The 19835-nt window shown below is 33.6% G+C and overlaps 2 protein-coding genes across 2 annotated transcripts; both read right to left on the bottom strand.

Annotated features, from left to right (window-relative positions):
* Positions 1–2397: 2397 nt before the first annotated feature.
* LOC136984135 (protein FAM200A-like) lies at positions 2398–4598 on the bottom strand. Its single transcript, XM_067281071.1, has 3 exons — positions 4434–4598; positions 2693–2998; positions 2398–2580 (listed from the first exon to the last, which is right to left on the bottom strand). Exons 1-3 carry the CDS (start codon positions 4596–4598, stop codon positions 2398–2400), a joined length of 654 nt encoding a protein of 217 aa, XP_067137172.1.
* A 2416-nt stretch (positions 4599–7014) lies between these two features.
* Positions 7015–14796, bottom strand: Adsl (adenylosuccinate lyase). The gene is made up of 11 exons (XM_067281051.1): positions 14531–14796; positions 13319–13522; positions 13188–13232; positions 10144–10223; positions 9865–10036; positions 8576–8622; positions 8413–8503; positions 7776–7993; positions 7526–7706; positions 7279–7455; positions 7015–7196 (listed from the first exon to the last, which is right to left on the bottom strand). The coding sequence occupies exons 1-11, from the start codon at positions 14762–14764 to the stop codon at positions 7110–7112; spliced, it is 1536 nt and encodes a 511-aa protein (XP_067137152.1). The 5' UTR covers positions 14765–14796; the 3' UTR covers positions 7015–7109.
* Between the last annotated feature and the right edge of the window lie 5039 nt (positions 14797–19835).

The following is a 19835-nucleotide window of genomic DNA, read 5'->3' as shown; positions in this document are numbered from 1 at the left end:
GTTTTCTGTATGTATGTATGCGATATCAGGGCATGTAACAAACAAATGTTACGTTAAATAAACTTAATGAATGAATGAATGTATCATGCACCGGGCGCCCAAATGGTCTCCAAGACAAACTATATGTGTTTTTGGAGGGGGGAGGTCGCCAATAAAGTGTCGTGCACCGGGCGCCACGCAACTGCTCTTGTTGTAGATATGCGAATACTTTCGAACGTTTTTGATAAATATTTCCACATATATTCTAGGTCTTTATGAAGTAGCACGAGAACGTACGAAAAACCGTGTTTCCCGCCAATTTTCTCACCATGTCGTGATGACGTAGACTCCCGATTGGTCGATGGTACCGTATTACGGACGTATTACATCATGAAAAGGATGGAAGACCAAGACTGCTCGGAGGTATCGCCTAAGGTGTAAAAGGAGAGTAAGAAGGGGAAGGGATAAGGTCGGGTGAAAGTGTGATTGGAAAGGTGGCGAAGATGGGAGAGATCATAAGCGCGACCATCGCAATTTGAATAGAATAATACATGTAAAGGTTACAGAAATAATAAGTGTACAGATAGCTATGGCGTGTTACATATGTACGAAAAGGTATGTGGTAACAGAATAGCTACAAATACAAGTGTTGAATATGATGACAATTACAAAATGGCGTTTAGGAGTGGGGATACATAGACAAACGGGTGCGACCACAGATAGCGCATTAGCCTATATTTACCAGCAGGGTGTATGATGATCGTAAGGTTTCATTACCGGATATCCATTTCCATGGAACAGCGTAGTTTACAAATTAACGTTGGATCATGACAGTTATATAATGCCGGACATTATACAGGTAGGGTACCGCGAGGGTTTCGTTTACCCTTTACAGAAGGCGTAGCAAATCGTTTACCCTTTACAGAGCAAATGCTTCAGCTAGATGCAAATTACGGTTAGAGTTATATTAACGAGGTTGAGGCCGAAGTTTTAAACGCGAAAACGTGTACGTCGGACGTTCAGCGCCGCTTTCCTGTAAGCCTAGAAGTTTGACAATGGCGCTTGGAACGTCGAGCATGATTACACTGACTTTCCAAACACCATTATCAAACTTCTAGGCTTACAGGAAAGCGGCGCTGAACGTCAGACGTACACGTTAAAACTTCGGCTTCAACCTCGCTATTAAACAGTTCAGGAGCGGATAGTAAATTTGGCACGATCCCGGGACCGATAATGTACAAACTGCCCTGTCACATTTTGTTTACATTAAACGGGCAGGGTTACCGAGTACAGTACCTACAAGTACTGATTACACAAGAGAAGTAGTCGCTGAATGCCGTCGGCGTACAAGAGTATGGTGGGATACAAAAACAGATAATTTACAATTTTTGAAGTTCCGTCGGATGGCAATTTTTTTTTTTTTTATTTTGTAAAAATAAAGACAGCCTAAGAATTTTTAAAACGACTATCACCATTTTAAGGAGTGTTTTAACTGGACGGCTAAGTAGCCTACAAGACGGCCGGATGGGCGAGCGGTCAAGGTGGCAGCCTACCGCTCTGGGGGACCCGGGATCGAATCCGAACGGGTCGAATAATCCCCAGGAATTTTTCGGGGGGGTGGTCTGTTCGGATATGTCGGGCCCCGTCCCTCACCACCCGGTCGCCCCATTGTGGGCCCGGCCGAACCCATAATGGGCCTTCTGAAAGAGGCCCTCTTAGTGCCCACAGGGCGGAAAGTTTTAAAAAAAAAGTAGCCTACAAAGGAAGGTCTGGTCGTCTAAAGCAGTGTTTCTCAAACTTTTTGGTCCGCGACCCCCCTTTTGCACTTAAAAATTTCAAAGGACCCCTGAAAATGGGTGTGTAGAAAGACATCACAGAGGGGGAAATTAGGAGGAGTTAATTTCGTTTGTTTAATTGCATTGAAACACTCATAATTTTAATAGCAGATTTATTTTTACTATCATTAAAAATTAATAACTTATCTTTGGTACATCTTTGAACAAAATATTCTATGTACAGTACTGTATATGTTTCCACATTAGTAAACTCAATTAGTTAAGTTAAACATATTTTAAATTAAATTTAATGTGATGGGTGAGGCTGCTTATTTTGGCACAATAAATTAAACCTGGGTTTAATATCCGTCAGTGCAGGTCTCTCAGCGATTTCCAACCCAAGTTTCATTATGGAAGAGATTTAAAAATCGGACTTTGTTTCTGATAAAAATATCATTATCTCATCTTTTAACCCTATTGGTCGTTTTAAAACTCGTCCCTTTGACAACCACCTTACTTCTGAATGTAGTAAAAGTTGTTCGTAATCCGCCCCCATATCCTTACATAAATTTGCAAACAAACGACTATTAAGTGCACGACATTTATGAAATTTATAATATGTATGGCATCATTTAAGACCACATTAAGATCTGGTGATGTTTTTTTTAGCTACTAATGCTTCTCGATGAATAATACAATGGGTAAGAATGATATGTCCATTTGTAATAGATTTAACTTTTGCTAGAAATCCTACGCGCTGTTTCTTCGTCGCTGCTGCACCGTCAGAACATACACCAATACAGTTATTCCAGTCTAATCCTTCTTCCTTGAAAAGATAATTAACTTGTAAAAAAAATATCTTCGCCTGTTGTACGATTGTTCATTGGCCGACAAAACAGTAAATCTTCATGTATATTAAAGTCGTAGCTATATCGAACATAGACTAAGAGTTGAGCTAAATTTGTAATATCTGTCGATTCATCCAGCCGAATTGCAAATTTCGGACTTTCTTTAATTCTTTGTATAAGTTGCTGAAACTGATCACAGCTAATTTCTGAAATCCTTCTAGTAACTATATCATTGGACAGAGGAATTTTCCACAATTCATCTGCATACTTTTTACCATGAATAGTTTCTGTAATTTGTACTGCAGTAGGTAAAACAAGTTCTTCTCCAATTGTATATGGCTTTTTAGCCTTTGCTATTAAATATGATGCTTGGTAAGATGCTAAAAGATATTTTTCCTGAGTAAAGGCATACTTTTCTAACAAACATTTGCTTTGATTTGATGACTTTAATTAACTTTGAAAATATTCTATAGGTTTTTTTTTTTTTTTTTTTTGAATAAGCAGCATGTTTCGTGTTGAAATGCCTCAGTAATTTTGAAGGCTTCATGCTTTCAGCCGCCAGAATATCATTGCATAATAAGCATAAAGGGTTAATGTTACCTATGGTAGCGAACATGGTGGCGCTTCGGTTAGGTTAGTTTCGTTTCCGTTAGATTAACTATATTTTTAGTAGACGTTTTCTTTCTTTTTTTTTTTTTTTAGTTTGTTCAAGAACTACCGTGAATCAATAACTAGTGACGTTAACCCTACGCCCTCTTGTTTACGTTTATTTTGTAAAACGGCCAAGGGCAAAATAGGTGAATCAGGCAATATTACTTTAAAAATTTACCAAAAATTAAATTATCATTATATTTATATGAAAAAAATCAGGTACATTTAGTAATATCCTTAGTTTCAAATACGATATTTTTCAATACATTTTATTAGAAAAATTTATAAGAAAAAAAAATTATATATATCATAACTGACATTCAAACTTGAAAATTTGTTACTTTTTGTCAAAATCAACATTGTCCGGTTACTTCATTGTTATTGGCACTGAGCCAGAACGATGTAGAATATTGTTTTGTACAATTCGATATAACACTTATGCATGTACTGTACATTTACTTGTTGTGAAATTATCGCACATTATATCAAACATTTGTTTGAAATCAAAACTTCATTATATTAGTTGATAGCAGAATAAACTAATATACTTTATTCACGTCATATCGAACGAAATTATATCCTCTTGTAATAAACATATGATTACCAGTAGCAATAGATGTAACATTTTCTGATATTTTCGATTAAAATATAAATTAAGAATTAAAAAAAATATATAAAATATCAAAACTGAAGGTCACAACTTAAATATTTATAACACGTTGACGTATTATAACTGAATAAACTTATTATAGCATGAATGAACTTATTATAGTAATATTATTGCATGAATATGCTATAAATGAAATAAAAAATTATCAGAAAATGAAAACTTAAAAAAATTGTTATTATCGGTTTTTTTCCCTTAAGTCAACAAAACACCACCTGGACAAAAATATGTGAAACAGACGATGCCGTCAAGTGCTCACATCTGTTGTCGATAAATTTTATAAAAATCGATTGTTAACAGGGTAACGATCAATCGGTACCCTGACCTTTTTGCTTAACAATTAGGGTAACGATAGATCGGTACCCCAGCCGCGAAAGGGTTAAACACGTGGCGGCCTGCCGGCGGCACCCCTCCGGGAGGAGTCCGTCGAGAGCTCGAACAGTCGGAAAGGCCGCCATGTTCGCTACCATAGGTAACATTAACCGCATAAATTTAGTTGTTCGTCATGCTTACCGGCAGAAAATGTAAACCATATTGTAAATATGATTCATTATACGTTCTCTTCTTTTTATGAGCTGGTCCCGACACTGGTTCCATTTCTGTTTTCTTACTGCTTCCCGCCTCAGCAAGATCTTTAGCATCTACGCTCGTAACTTTTCTTTTCAACCATTTATCCATATTTAAGCATCGAACGTTTTTTATACTAGATGTCACTATGCGTCATAATTTTTATATTAAAACGAACTTTCGAAATAAATATATTAATATAATTTTTTTGTTTTTATAACTATCTTGTTCATGAAAAATAAAAAAAAAAACAATTTCGGACGATAAAATAGCCACGATTACATTTTTTAAAAAACGTGTAATTTTCGTTAGGCTTAACATCGACAAAATTCAACATGGAGTCACATGCAACGGAGAATTTTCCTAATAAAAATAAATAAAGAAATAAAAATACTTTAATTACATTTATTTTGATATATTATTAGCAATAAAATACTATGGAAATGTTTAGTTAGTAAGCACTTTGTTTGGAATGTAAATATTTCTAACGCCACGTGCCTACAGATGCAGTGCCGCTAGCCAACGCTGTTCTATCATAGTTTAGGCGGGGGAGGTTCGGGGGATTCCCCAATAGCGCACAAATTTTTGAATGTTATATTCAGGCTCGTATTAAAATATTCATATTGTGTTTATTATTTATATGTGCAATTTATTTAAGTAAAAATTATTTTATATATTTTTGATTTCTACTATTTCTAAACATGAATCCATAGTAAATTTATAAAATATTGGAAAAACAATTGATCTGTCATCAATTTTTCTACGACCCCTCAAAAATGTTTTACGACCTCCACTTTGAGAGTCACTGGTCTAAACTTTGTTCTAGAACATGAAGAAAATAAAATGATCGCCGCCTAAGAATTTTTTAGAACGACAGTCTTTATATTTTTTATTTTTTGTAAAAATAAAAAAACAAAACAAAATTGCCATAGGACAATATGGCAATTTTTTCCGTCGTCACCAGGGGAAGTTGAGATGTAATCTACATTTGTTAGCGCTATTTCTAAGTGGACATAAAGGACCCGAAACTCCCGAATGAAAAAAGGATGAGAACTTTAAGGGTCTAGGTTGTTCTTATTCTTTTAGATCTAGAATTTACCTGACCAATTTCACTTTCCCCTAGGCATTTTCCCCCCTAGAAAACAGGTGTCTCTTTAATTTTATGTTCATAAAAACAAAGATGAATTGTACATACTTTAATTACATGAGCGATAACGCTTTCTAAATAACGGGTTAGTTAGATTGTTACATCCGATTAGATAATAGAACGTCACCCGAGGGCGTAGTCAGGATTCTCTCCAGGGAGAAAAAAAAAGATAAAACCATTATTTAATAAACAACGTTATTTGAAAATTTGAAAACGCTAAAATTAGTTGCAATGCTATTTCAACCTATCTAGATTTTATTTCAGCAATAGCCTATGGGAGTTCTGTCTAAGTCTTGTCAAAATTTATTTTTAGCTCCCAAAACCCTTTTTTATGCACACCTATCATACAAAGACCGACAAGCAGTTTCTGTCATTGTTGACTGTACCCAAGTTCTTACCTTGCGTAAGGTGCTGAAGGATCTTTCGACAGTGAACATTGTGCAGGGCTGTGCAAGTGAGATAAGTAGCGCCCGTTTTATGGTAGGATAGGACGATTGCGTTTCTTTAAATAGTGCAGCTATCTCCTTCAGTTAGGCGTTTGGTACAACTAATGGAAAGGAAAAAAAAAAATGTGCCAAAGTTCAGCTTAGTACTTATTAATTTATCCAGTATTGCACATGGACGCAACGACATTTCAAACAAACCTCGCTCGAGGTGTTCTGAACAAGCTCAAATGCGTCAACTCACTCGATTGACTCAATTGCCCTGATCGCGGCGCTTAAATGGGGAACAGACGGTACTAGAACTTTCTCATTAAATCCGAACCTCGAACATTCTACAATCGAGTCACCTAGACCTTAAACTGCCAGTTCTCCATTGGTTCACCAGAGCGCGCTCCAGTCACAGACCAACACGATAGCGTCTTCCTGCCACTATTCAAACAAGCTTTCTTGTCGCTCAATACTATTATAACCTATTGACCTATAATTTTCCGTTTGACTAAATGAGCCAGGGTGGGGCGCTCGCCCCCTTACGTCACCCGATCACTATGGAAAGTTTTTTTAAAAATTTGTTATAGAAGTGACACGATGTGTTATCATTTTAAAGTTTAAATTTAATGAAGTAGGTTTAAAATATGCCATTTGCCAAAATATTTAAAAATGCAACTCGAGGGAAATTTCCCTTAATGCGTGGTCACCGACGTCACTGCCATCGCCCATCCGAAATCGGTACGTCTGTTCTATAGCTAATACTTCCGCAAAATAAATAGCCTATATTTTCCGTCAGAACAAAACGAATATAACTAAAATTTCGTCTGGATTGGACAAAAATTGCAGTGTCAAGGAATTCACACACACACACACGCTTTTATATTAGTAATATGCTCTAATTTGTTACGATTTCAAAGTCTAGTGAAAATTCAAAGAAGAAACAACAAAATTTGATAGAATTCCAAAGACTATAAATTTATTCTCTCGTATTCAAGCATTATTTCATTGTACCAAAACGTGTGGAAAGAAATTTGGTGTGAAATTTTAGACATTTAATTCGGCTTGGGCATCTAAGAGTCGTTGAAATGGTTTCAAAGCAGGTTTCACTTCCTCTTCCAAGAATTCTTTGACCTAAAAAATTATTTTTTAAAATATTTTAATACTTCAAACGGTGCGAATTAAATATATTTATTATTTTTTTTTTGGAAATTACTTGATTCGGAGCTCTTCCGATGAACGTTTTTGGGTCGAGGAGGTTTCTCAAGTCATTATGAATCGGTGCAAAATAAGCATCCCTCTCGATTCTTTCTACCAAGTCGTTATCTTTTCCTTCGTCTTTCACAACCGCAGCGGCTTGATGCGAATGAACTCGAATTTTTTCGTGGCAGTCCTGTGAATTTTCAAACGTTAAGTCGAGATTTACGTATAGAATTTGTCTTTTTTTACAAAACGGCACATACTTGTCTATTTCCTCCGGCTTTAACCATTGCCATAATAACATTTTCGGTTGCCATGAACGGCAATTCCTGATTTACGTGTCGCTCTATTACCATAGGATGTATATCCAGACGCTCTGATATGTTCTGTAGGGTATGCAATATGATGTCTGCTGTTAAAAATGCTTCGGGTAGAGTAATGCGCCTGAAATTTAGTCTCGTTATTAAACTCAAATTTTTTCGGAAAGTAGTTCTAAATCATTATGTCGAATACCTGTTTGCGCTATCGTCTAATGTTCGTTCCATCCACTGATTAGCAGCCGTATGCAAAGGATTCATGACCAGATCCATTAGATGTCGTGCCAAGGAACAACATCTTTCGGATCGCATGGGATTTCTTTTATATGGCATAGCACTGGAGCCTATTTGTGTTTTCTCAAAAGGCTCTTCTACTTCTTTTAAGTTCGATAAAAGTCTAATATCTGTACAAATCTTAAATGAAAATTTTTATCATTAAAAACACTTACTTTTTTGTAATGAAAATCGCTATAATTTATCATTTACTTCGAGGTAAAATAACACAAATAAATCTTATTAAAAACTTTAATAAAATTTCAGTTAATAAACTTTGCAATTCTTATTTTGTTATCAGTTCACATATTAAAAATTATATTAAGTAATTTATAAAAAAAGATAATTTAAATTTCTGAAGCTGTTTGATATCGCTGGACAAAGTCTAACTTGTTTGATATATATTATAAAAGAATGAGATGAAGATGATTAAAAGTAGGGGGAAATCTCTGGTTGGAACAAAGTTCAAGGATGTATTGACTAATTTTTGTTATTTAAACTGATACGTTAATAAATAGATAAATTCGTCGATGAAAAGCCTGTTAAGTGAGGCAATTTACCTTGTGAATCGATGCGCCTAAACCCGCCAGAGCAGAAAGGACTTCTACGTCGATCTTCCGACTGTATGTCTGTCCGCATATTTTATAACAACTATACGATATAAATAAATACACGTATTATAGAAAATGTATATATTATAAAATTCTTAAAATGATTTAATACCTTTTGAATCCAGCCATTTTTGTCACAAGCATATCCAATTCTTTGACCTAAAAATTGATCAATTGAAAATAAATTTTTGTTTTCATCTTAAACTTAATTATAAAAATGAATTAGATGTAAAATGTCATTTTTATCATCATCAAATATCATTGCATAGCATTAGAGTTTGACCGTCCACATTTGTCCCAATAGCAAATCTCAACCGCAGGCACACGATAACCGATTTTGATTTCTCCTAGTACGATACTTCTGTCTAATTAAATATCAAGATATGAGCAGATTTCAATTATTTAATAATGCTCGGAACGCAATATCAAAAATTAATATAGTATACCGAAAGGGAAGTTGGTAAGGTAAAACATTTCAAGAATAGAAAAAGATTTCTTACTACATTTTTATATAAGATTATTCATTTCTAGAAGTATACCAGTCCAGAACACAAATGCAAACTTTTTATAAATTTTGAAGTCGTGTATAATTGGTATTAGTTGAAAAATTAAAAGGAAATTCTGGTATTTTCAATTTTAATTTTACTTCTAAACATTAAGATAATTTTACTCATTCGGGAATTTATTAAAACTTGTAATTTATAAAGTTTAAAGTAAACTTTTAAAATATCAGTTATTTTATAGATATGGATTTCGTAATTGAAATGAAAAAAAGTGTAGTAACCGATTCTATATCTAGTCCAGCGTGAAATAAAGACAATAAGATATTTCTGGTAAGATGAAGTTTTATTTGTAGTTTTTATTCTTCAAGTGACAAAGTACAATGAAATATAAGTTCTAATCTAATATAAAATTGACATCTTGAAATGTGACATTATACCGAATGACAGAATTGAAAGCTATCTTGAATATTCATTTTGTTGGAATGATGTACGTACACTTATGTCTAATTTAATTCACTTTCAAGACAAAAATATGGAAACAATATGAAATTGATGTAATATTCAAATAAAATTATCTTTAATACCATTGCAATTTTACGTAATGTCAAAAAAAATTCAAAATTATAAAAAATTGCTTTTGTTTTTAATTTGTATTTATTTTATTTTGTTTATTATATTTATTGTTATTATTATAGTTATTATTATATTATATTTATATTTTATTTTTTTGTTTATTATATTGTATTATTATATTTGTTTTTATTTTGTATTTATAACCTAATCAGTTTTTTGTAACATTTCAATGAATGTGCATTTTCAAAATTTTGTAATGTTTTAATTTTGTACTTAAATATTAAGAACAGATTATAAAATCTCTAATAAGAAATGTCTTACGTACTTTTGCTTCGTCACCATTGAATAACTGTAGAAAGCTAGCTTGAGTTCCTGTCGTTCCCTTCACGCCTCTGAATTTTAATTCGTCGCGCACCCTGGTTAAGTTTCTGAGATCGGCGAGTAAGTCGGACACCCAGAGACAGGTACGTTTGCCGACCGTCGTCAGCTGAGCCGGTCTAATTCAAAAAAAAAAAAAAAAAAAAAAAAAAAAGAAAAAAAATTCCAAATTTTATATTTACGTTAATGTTTGATTAAACAAACATTTTATATAAAGATTTCCTACTGAAAGTGTGTATAGGAAAGAGTTGGTAGGTCCTTGTAATCTTCAGCAAATTTTGCCAATTTGTGGATGCAGCGTGCTAACTACACAAATAAAACAAAAAATATGTTATGTTTTATAATTAAATATTTTATTAACATGCTAATGTTATTAAAATATTTAATCAAAGAAGTTATATATTGATAAAATAATTACGTAATAATAAATGTATCTTATTTAAACAATGTCGACCTCACAATTTTCAGTTTACACAATCTTTACAGTAAATTAAAAGTATGAGAATGTAATATATATCACAAACTACTTTATATGTCCATTAAATCTGTTACTAGATATTTAATCAGAAAGATTAATTAAATATACACACCTTTCGAATATTTTTGTTTCTTTCATCGTACTTTATCTAGTATTAATCTATCAAATTTGAATTTTTAATCATTTGGATTTTAAACATGGTGTACACCAGATTTGGCCAACTTAGAATATAATTAAAATTTGTGATTCAAAAGTACACACAATCTATCATATTTTTATTCTATATAAAAAGTCTATTAACCTGCTCTTATAAAATTATGAAATAAAAAAAGTTATACAGTAGAGCGTCGATAAGTGGAACGTCGGTAAGTGGAACGTCGGTAAGTGGAATGGCCGGAAAGTGGAACGATTTTCAGTCGGACTGTGTCGTGCTGAATCGAATGTTTTTGATACTAAATTTACTTCTAAAGTATAATTTTCATGTTTTTTATATTCTTTAATATATTTATTTTGTTTGTACAAAATGCAGAAATAATTTTTAACGATACGATAGCCTCGATGATTATTATAAAAATTTTCGTTAGGCTTAAAATCGACGAAAATTCAACACGAAGCGACACGCAACGGAGAAAAATTCAACAGGAAGCGATACGCAACGGAGAAAAATTTGAACATCGGACAGGTTAATGTATTTTTTCGTACAAAGTCGGAAACTGGAACAAATCATTAACTGAAAGGACCCCAGTCCCCAATTGGTTCCACTTATCGACACTCTACTGTATTTATTTATTGCAAGATACTTTACATCCCAGATTAGCTTTATTACCAAAAAAGAGTTCAACAAATTGTATCATTCACTAAAATAAAGCAAATTTTATTTCCATTCATTTTATACCAAAGAGAAGCAAGATTTGTTTGTAATCATTTTGTACATAACTATTATTATTTAAGACAAAAGATGACAATTTCTAAACTAACCATATCATCAAAGTATGGTACCACTGGAATGTTCAAAGTACAGAGTTTGAATGCCAAATTCTAAAGAAATTCAACCAGGAATTTGAACAATGCTTTTACATTTTGAACTGTGCATGCAGTGAAAAAGTGCATTTGCTGCATAAACACCCTCTGTTGTGCGTCAGTTGTCTCCCACTGCAAAAGTATTTCTTGCATTACACGTTTTTCAATGCTTCTTTGGCTTTTTTTGGTGCGTTAAGTTATATATTATATAATCCCTATCCATTAACCATCGCATCCAAGAAGAGTGAAAGTGAAGGGCCTAAGTAGAGGTTGTAGTAACCATGATTGTGGTGAAAAAGGAACTTATTGCAAACTGTGAAAGCTGTATACATTTGGTGAATCTGGTGCCCACATTTAAAATGCCAAAGTCAATGGAGTGTGCCATTCTTAAAAACAAGAAAGCAGTAAAGGCAGCAAATATGGCTAAAGGTATGACAAAACTGACCTCTAGGAGATTATGTTACCAAAATGGAAAAACTTCCATGTGGGCAAATGAGAAGCAATTGGCTGGTGATAATACCTCCAACAGTATTATTTGTGAGAAAGCCAAGCAAGCTGCATAGTAACTTTAAATAATACTGTATAATGAAATGAGTTGCATTTATGTATTTTATTTGTTGTTTGTTTTACTTTACTGCAATTAAATGCCATGTAATATTTTTACTTTAAATTATGCACATTTGCTGTTTAAGTTTAAAGAAATGAGAATTGTTTAGGGGTCTAGAAATGGATTAAATCTTTTGCCATTATTTCTAATGAGGAAAATTGATTTGGATTGCAAAATTGCAAACAATCCAGAGTTCAAATGGCCTCCCGGAACAAATTAAATTTGAAGAGACCACCATACAACTAAAAGTGTGTGTGTTCCATTCTGTGTTTCTCTTTCAATATCTACATAGCTTTTTGCCACATTGCAATTGGAAACAAAGACTACTCCACATTATCTCGTACGACACATAACCAACATCCCTTAGCTATTGCTATGGGCTGTTAGTGCCAAACGATTTATATTCCCACAGAAAATAAAAATTTTTTCCATATTTTAACTGACCAAATCATCTGTGATTTATCAAAAATTGTGCATCGATTGACCAGTCAATCAGAATTGACTTATTGGCTATGCTCGGTACAGACATTTCCTACAGTCTATAAATTCTATTATACTTTTTCAGTAAATAACACAAATTAGCTTTCTTAAACAGTACATATATTAAATTATGAATAACTACAGTTCCAAATTTTTATAATTATATAAATGCAATAACTAAAAACTATCAAAAAGGAGAAGAGTTTTATACATCCTATTCAGTCTGAATCAGAAATCAAAGATTTCACAGCCACTTACCAACCCAGAAAACCATCAGAATTTTCTGGATTTTTAATCAAATTGACCGACAAGTAATCGAGTATTCGAAACAATATGCAAAACCATATTATACAAAATCAATAATATAGTCTTCTTTGCTTTTGTCAGAGAAATTTTAAATGTTTGAACACACGCTTCCAAACCTCTTTTGCTTGCTTTCACAAACTTAATTACTTTGAAAGGTCATTATTAACATTTAATGTTTTTCTTTAGGGTTAAATAAGATAGACTTAAGAGTGTTTAGGTATTTAAAGTCACTCCTATAAAATAAGTTTTCTTAAAATTTGAGCTTGAATTAGTGTTTTGGAAGTTTTCTAATATAATATTGATTTTATAGTAAATATATATATATATATATATATATATATATTTACATTAAAAATGTATTTTGACAGAACAGACTTACTTTTGGTAACAAAATATTCAGTCCATCTCTCATCATTATTAAATCCTGAATTAAAAAAAAAAAACATTTTGATTGACAACAACGTCAGCAAATGAACAAATATTTATTAAAATAATTATGTTTTAACCAACCGTATTATCTCCGACGTAACAAGACGTGGCACCGAGATGAATGATTGGAGCCGCCGCCGGGCAGCACTTGCCAAACACGCGAACGTGAGCCATGACATCGTGTCTGGTCAGTTTTTCTTCTTCGGCCGCCTGCCGAAAGTCGATCTTGCCAACAAAGTTCTCCATTTCTCGAATTTGTTCGTTGGTGACGGGAATACCTAATTTCTATAATCAAGTTTTTAATACATTAAAAAATTTAAAATTAAATTCAAATAAATGAAAACTTATCCTATAATTTTAGCAGTTGACTTTAAAACTAACTTTACGAGACTAAGCATCCGAGAAACTGAAGGACCCATAGCAAAGTGGGTCCTTCCCACTTTGCTATGGGTCCTTCTGGACCACCCATAGCAAAGTGCCTAAATTTTGCAATCTACAGAAAAAATTCTATGCAATTACAATATGCAAATACAAAGCATTGTTCGTGTTTTGGATAGTTTTTGCTAATAAAATATAAATATGAATAATTAAACAAGTTATTTATATAATTAAATCTTGCCAAGGGTCACAGTTACAGGTACGCTTAGTTTTTTTGGTCCTACGGACACGCTCTAGGACAGTGTTCTGCAACTGGTGTGCCATCACGTGGCGAAAGGTGACGTGAACTTTTACATATTCTGTTAATTTCAAGTTTTATTTACATATGTTTATCACCATTGTTGTTTCTTGGTGCTTGTATTTCATTCTCTGCTGCAGCACTGATGAAATAAGATGACATTTGTTTATTCTTTATTACATGTCATACATTTTTATGTATTCTAAGAAATTACATGTAAAATAAATTTGCTCACAGGTGTTGTTGTCTGTTTAATAATAATGATAACAATAGGTTAGTGGCTTGTAATTCTATTAATAGTATCATATCATATGATTTTGAGAGAAATAACATTTTGGTGTGCAGTGTTGAGTCATGGGTGTGCCACAAGTAGGAAAAGGTTGCAGAACACTGCTCTAGGGCACCGTTTGGGTCCCAACGACGTTGTTTGCATCAGCAATTTTACCTTACTGCCGGGCCATCCGAACCACCGCGGTGGCAGACCCGACCCCAGCGTCGCGGCCATCCGAACCACCACGGTGGCAGACCCGGCCCCAGTGTCGCTCCGAACAGTTCTGACAGGGTGCCACAAGACGCTTAAGGAAGGAATTAGGGAAAATTTAACCAGTTGGTCCTACCTGCTCGGCTTTGGCCAGAATGATCCAGAGTCGCCTCCAGGTGGAGAATTTCCGATGATCGCTGAAGTTGTAGGCCATTTCCTGACTGGCATATCTCGACGTCAGAGGAGATTGATAGCGGCGATGAAAGTCATCCACGTCGTCCGGAATGTTCAAAAACGCCGCTTCTTCGCTTCTCGGAAGACCTTTGTCGGCCGAATGCCCCGCACGCGTCTCGTCGTCCGTCGCCGACATTTCCTAACAAATACGATGACGCACTCCAACGCGCCGCCTCCCACTACAATGATCCCCACAGTGCATCTCCCATATTTATAGTTCTTTAAAGCGACATCTGCATTTCGTTAGGTGCTCTATCACTTACTAGGTTCATTTAAAATCGACACTCACCTGTCCAAACTATTCGATTTCCGATAAATATTGTCATTTTCTATATAATGATATGTGTAACGTTACGATTTGATGTATTTTTACAACAAAATGATCTTCGAAATTTGGCGTTCTTTCTTTTCGCTCATGTATACAATCGGTCTTCGTTCTTACGCTAACCGAATAGAAGCTGATCACGTGAGAATAGACAATGCCCTACGCCCTCTTTCAGCTAAAATACAGTTTCTCTAACCTAATTGCACCTAAACTGTACATAGAGAATGCAGTCGAGAATATTACTAGATGAAATTTTAAAAAATTGATTTTGTTCGCAGACTTTACATACAAATTTTTAAAAAATGATATGCGTTTTTGATCGAAAAATTGTTAAAAACTTTTTAATAAATAACAAATTCTTTTTATTAAAAAATTTTAATAAAAGCAATTAGTTTAAATTGACTATTAGGCCGGATGGCCGAGCGGTCAAGGTGGCAGCCTACCGCTCTGGGGGACCCGGGATCGAATCCGAACGGATCGAATAATCCCCAGGAATTTTTCGGGGGGTGGTCCGTTCGGATATGCCGGGCCCCGTCCCTCACCACCCGGTCGTCCCATTGTGGGCCTGGCCGAACCCATAATGGGCCTACTAAAAAAGGCCCTCTTAGTGCCCACAGGGCGGGGAAAGAGCTAATAAAAAAAAATAAAAATTGACTATTAAACTTTTATAATTAGAAATTAAAATATATCATAAAAATAGATTTATTTATAACTCATCGTAGACTGCATATCTTATTAAAACACTACACTCATGACACTTTATAAATTTGCAGCCGTGTTTATTCGGTACAAACGAACGTTTTCGGTCGTGTTTAACGACCTTCTTCAGGAAATATCCAAAAAATTCGAACACAACGAAAATCTGCAAAAACGAACAAACTTCGGAACGTTTTTAAAAATATTCTAAAGAGAATTGCGTGCGCCATCTCTACATCGATGCGTATTAAATAACACATTACATAGATTTATTTATTTTTTTATTATTAATTTCTTCGTAATGCAAATTTAAATACAAGTATTCTTTTAACCAAATATCTTATTCAGCTCTTTAAATATTTAATAAATCCTCCAACACCTGATGCTGAGAAACGTTTTATTAAAGAAACATTAACGTTTTCGACCCCAGATGCAACAAATTTCTAACGTCTTCTAAAGATTTGTTGTAATTTGTCTTTTCATGATGACTAGGTGTTTACTTTTGCCAACTCGTGTTAGGACCAAATCATTGTCATTTAACCATTGTTTTGCGTGCTTCAGCTGTTTCATTTCAATGTTTTTTGTTCTACGGACATGGTCTTTGAGAACAATCTTCGAAGAAATCCCTTTCTAAATCATTGAATTCTGAGATTCGTTTTTCCAGTTCCGCCATTGAAATTTGCCATGAGTTTTCGTCTCCCGGAACGAAGTTAGGCCCTATTTGGAGAATTTCCTTGCCAACGAAACCGTTTTTTTTTTCTTCGTTATATACTGGCCTTCCAATGCTATAAAACCAATATTTGATCTTCAGCAAAAGTCCACTCACACCTCCGGCGTCCAGCACACACTCTATTATTAAATATTAATAAATTGTTTATTTTTTCATTTTAAAAACAGTAATTTAAAAGAAATTTAAACTATATTTCCATTTTGATAATTTAAAGCTCTCTTTATCTACTGAGAACAAGCAAGAGTAGAGCTAAACCAACAGTTTTTGATTAATGGGACACTTGTGCCTGATGTTTTTTTACACATTTCATTCGGTTTTTATCATTGCCTTTATCTTATTCGAAACAGTAGTACACTCCATAAGTACGAGTCGTACATATATATTTAAGTTTATGAAAATTTTATGATTTTAATTTTTTGATATTCGGCGGCTCGAATACGATTGTACACTTTCCGATTTGCGACTAAATCTGCGGAACACTTTGGAGATGCTTACGGAACACCGGTTGGGAACCACTGAATCTAAACACTGGGCAAAGTACATTTCGCCAGGCCCTCTGGTGTTGCAAGAAGACGGATTTTATAAAATAAAAAGCAGTTGAAACTGTCAAATATTTATTCATAAAAATGCAAACTATTTATCGTTTTATGACGAGTAAATTTTTTTCGTCTCGTTCACGGCTTTCAAGTACCGTAATGCATAAACCTTCGAGGCGCGAGACCCCTCGGACCCTCGCCGCGAGGCCGTAGGCGGTGGCTCACGTCGCCCATGCCTTACACTGCCCTTGGCCATAGAAATGATGTAATTTGAATATAAATTATTTATAAATATGTATGTCAAGTTATATTTTTATTACGACGCAAACTTTACAACCACTGTGCCGAGTGAGACGTTGTTGGAACACGAGTTATGTATTCCATCACGTACTGTACATAAACAGTGTCGCAATTCGCCAAGTGCAAATCAGCAAATTCGTAAATTTTTATTTTGAACAATCCGGATAATCGAGGTTCTGCTGTATTTGAACTAATATTAGATCTATTCATCTACAGCTCTGCAGCCCTATATTATGGCTCAAAACAAACCACACAGAACTGTCTCTAACAGAAAAAAACAGGTTATCAAGTTTCATGAACCCAGTTAGTCGGCAAAAAGCACAGCAACATGTGATAACAACATTCGTATATGCAAGGCAAAACACCTTAAACGTTACTAAGACAATGAAAACGGAGACTGCTCTAGAAAAATACGAGAAACAGCAAATTTTGGGATAAATGCTGCTGTTCTGAAATGATTTCGGCCAATGCACGACATGGTAAACAAGTTTTTCTCTAAAGAAATTTAAGTACAGTGTATTGTCATACAAATAACTATATTGCATCATAGTTGAATTTTTTCAGACTGGAAAATTTTCAAATATGTTCTTGATACCTTTCCGAAAATTAAACAAAAATGCCTTTCTCTTCTGCAATGTACATAAATTCAAGTAAAATTATTATTAACAGAATATACTAATTTAGATCTCCATAAAGTATAATCATCCAATGATTTATAACAAAATATTCATTTCTAAACTTTTTACAATTACATTATTTTCAAATATTTCTCACATCTCTTATTTTCAATTAAAACTAATACTAATATATAATGTAGTTTAAATTCCATTAAAGAATTTTGTTATTTGTTAGTAAGAGGGGTTTAGTTCTGTAATTTGTTAATCTTAACCAATAAGCCAGTTGTAAAAATTCATAAACGAGAATCTGAAAAATGGAATGAAGCGGTAGTTGATGTAAAACAGTCAAAGTGTACGGGCTGTTTGAATAGATTTCTAGTTAGTCAAAGTGTAAGATGGAGTCTTTACTTCTGCATAATGCAGGTATAAACAGATGAAATGAGAATATGTCCTAATAATTTGTTTTATTATCTCGTCGGGACTGATTTATTTAATATACTTAAACCAATATACTTTCGATAATCGGTAAATAAGATTCTAATTATTTCTTTTTATTTTGAAAAAACATATATATCTGATAAAATTTCAGTTATCTAAAATGAATATAAAAACAATTTATATTATTAAATTGCCATCTGCATAAAATCATCGGAAGGTGGAAGCGCGCTTCCATTGCTTCCAATGACGGCACGCCACTGTGTTAAAGCTATATAAATCTATATACAGAAAAACTATTTTTATGATTAAATGTTTCCTGTAAACCACTGTTAATTGAGTTGTTATATTTTCTATAAGCAATGTGTTATAAATGAGATGATGTTCTTGGAAATACAGTTAAATTTACAAAGAGATGTCTGTAAAAATTATATATGTATTTCATATAGTTGCGACGAAACTCGTATGCCATAAAAATGAACTAAAAATTTCCATTTATACACAAATGACAAAAAATTGATTTAAATTGAATAGTGAAAGAGACTAGTGCAGACCACACAAATGTCTGTAATAACGAATATTCATGTTTGAAATCACTTGGACTTTCTTTATGTTTAGTTGTTTCCTTCATAATAGATCATTATTTTATGTCACTTTTCAAATGTTTATTTTTATAATAACAATAAAAAAATTCCCTTAATGAAGTAAAATAAAATAATAATGGAAAAAGTCTAAGTGATTTCAAACATTGAATTTTTGCACTCTACGTGACATTTGTGCAATCAATTTATAGTGTAAGACAGAGAAAAGATCTATTTGACTTTGATCGAGGACACGTCGTCGTGACTGCACGACCGGGTCGTAGCATTGCAGAAAAAAAATAATTGGTTGTTTGTGGACAGCAGCTTGTAAACGTTCCGAGAGTGATGCAAAAATGGACAAACGACAAACATAAGAAGGCATTGGATATCCACATCTTGTCGACGATTGCGCGGTTACAAGGTCAGTGTAGGTTATTGTGAACAAATGCTCAACTGACTGCTGATTTCAACAATGGTTCACAGGCTAGTAAACACTCTCGCATTTGGTCATATTTACCAAAAGACTCTCTTGGGTACGATGCTAACAAATGTTTATTGACATTGATGCCTTTGGCAAGCAAAAATGACAAAATGGACCATGAACAAATGGGTTGGCCTTATCCAAAAGTCATACATACTTCACCTATATTCTGTTGATGGAAGTGTGCAAAATTAAGAGTTTGACTACAGAATAACTATGGTTAACAGATAACTTACATGTCCAATATACAGTATTAGAATTACCAAACAGCATTCATGCTATATAGCACGAATATAGCTTAATGAAAAATCGTGTAATCATTTAGTAATTAATATTATTTTATAGGCTTTGAAATCAAAACTAAGCTTCAAACACTTAAAGTGAGTGTTATTTTAAATAAAACTTATTAATTTAGCATGTTAAACATTTATTTAAATTATAAATTAATTTTAGAATTGCAATTATTTTCTTGGAGACAGATAAAAAAATAAACAAACAAACTGCAG

The sequence above is a fragment of the Centruroides vittatus genome, unplaced genomic scaffold (genome assembly GCF_030686945.1).
Source record: "Centruroides vittatus isolate TY-2023 unplaced genomic scaffold, ASM3068694v2 contig_904, whole genome shotgun sequence".
NCBI lineage: Eukaryota > Metazoa > Arthropoda > Arachnida > Scorpiones > Buthidae > Centruroides > Centruroides vittatus.
The sequence above is the reverse complement of the archived record's forward strand: the minus strand, read 5'-3'. Positions and strand labels throughout refer to the sequence as shown.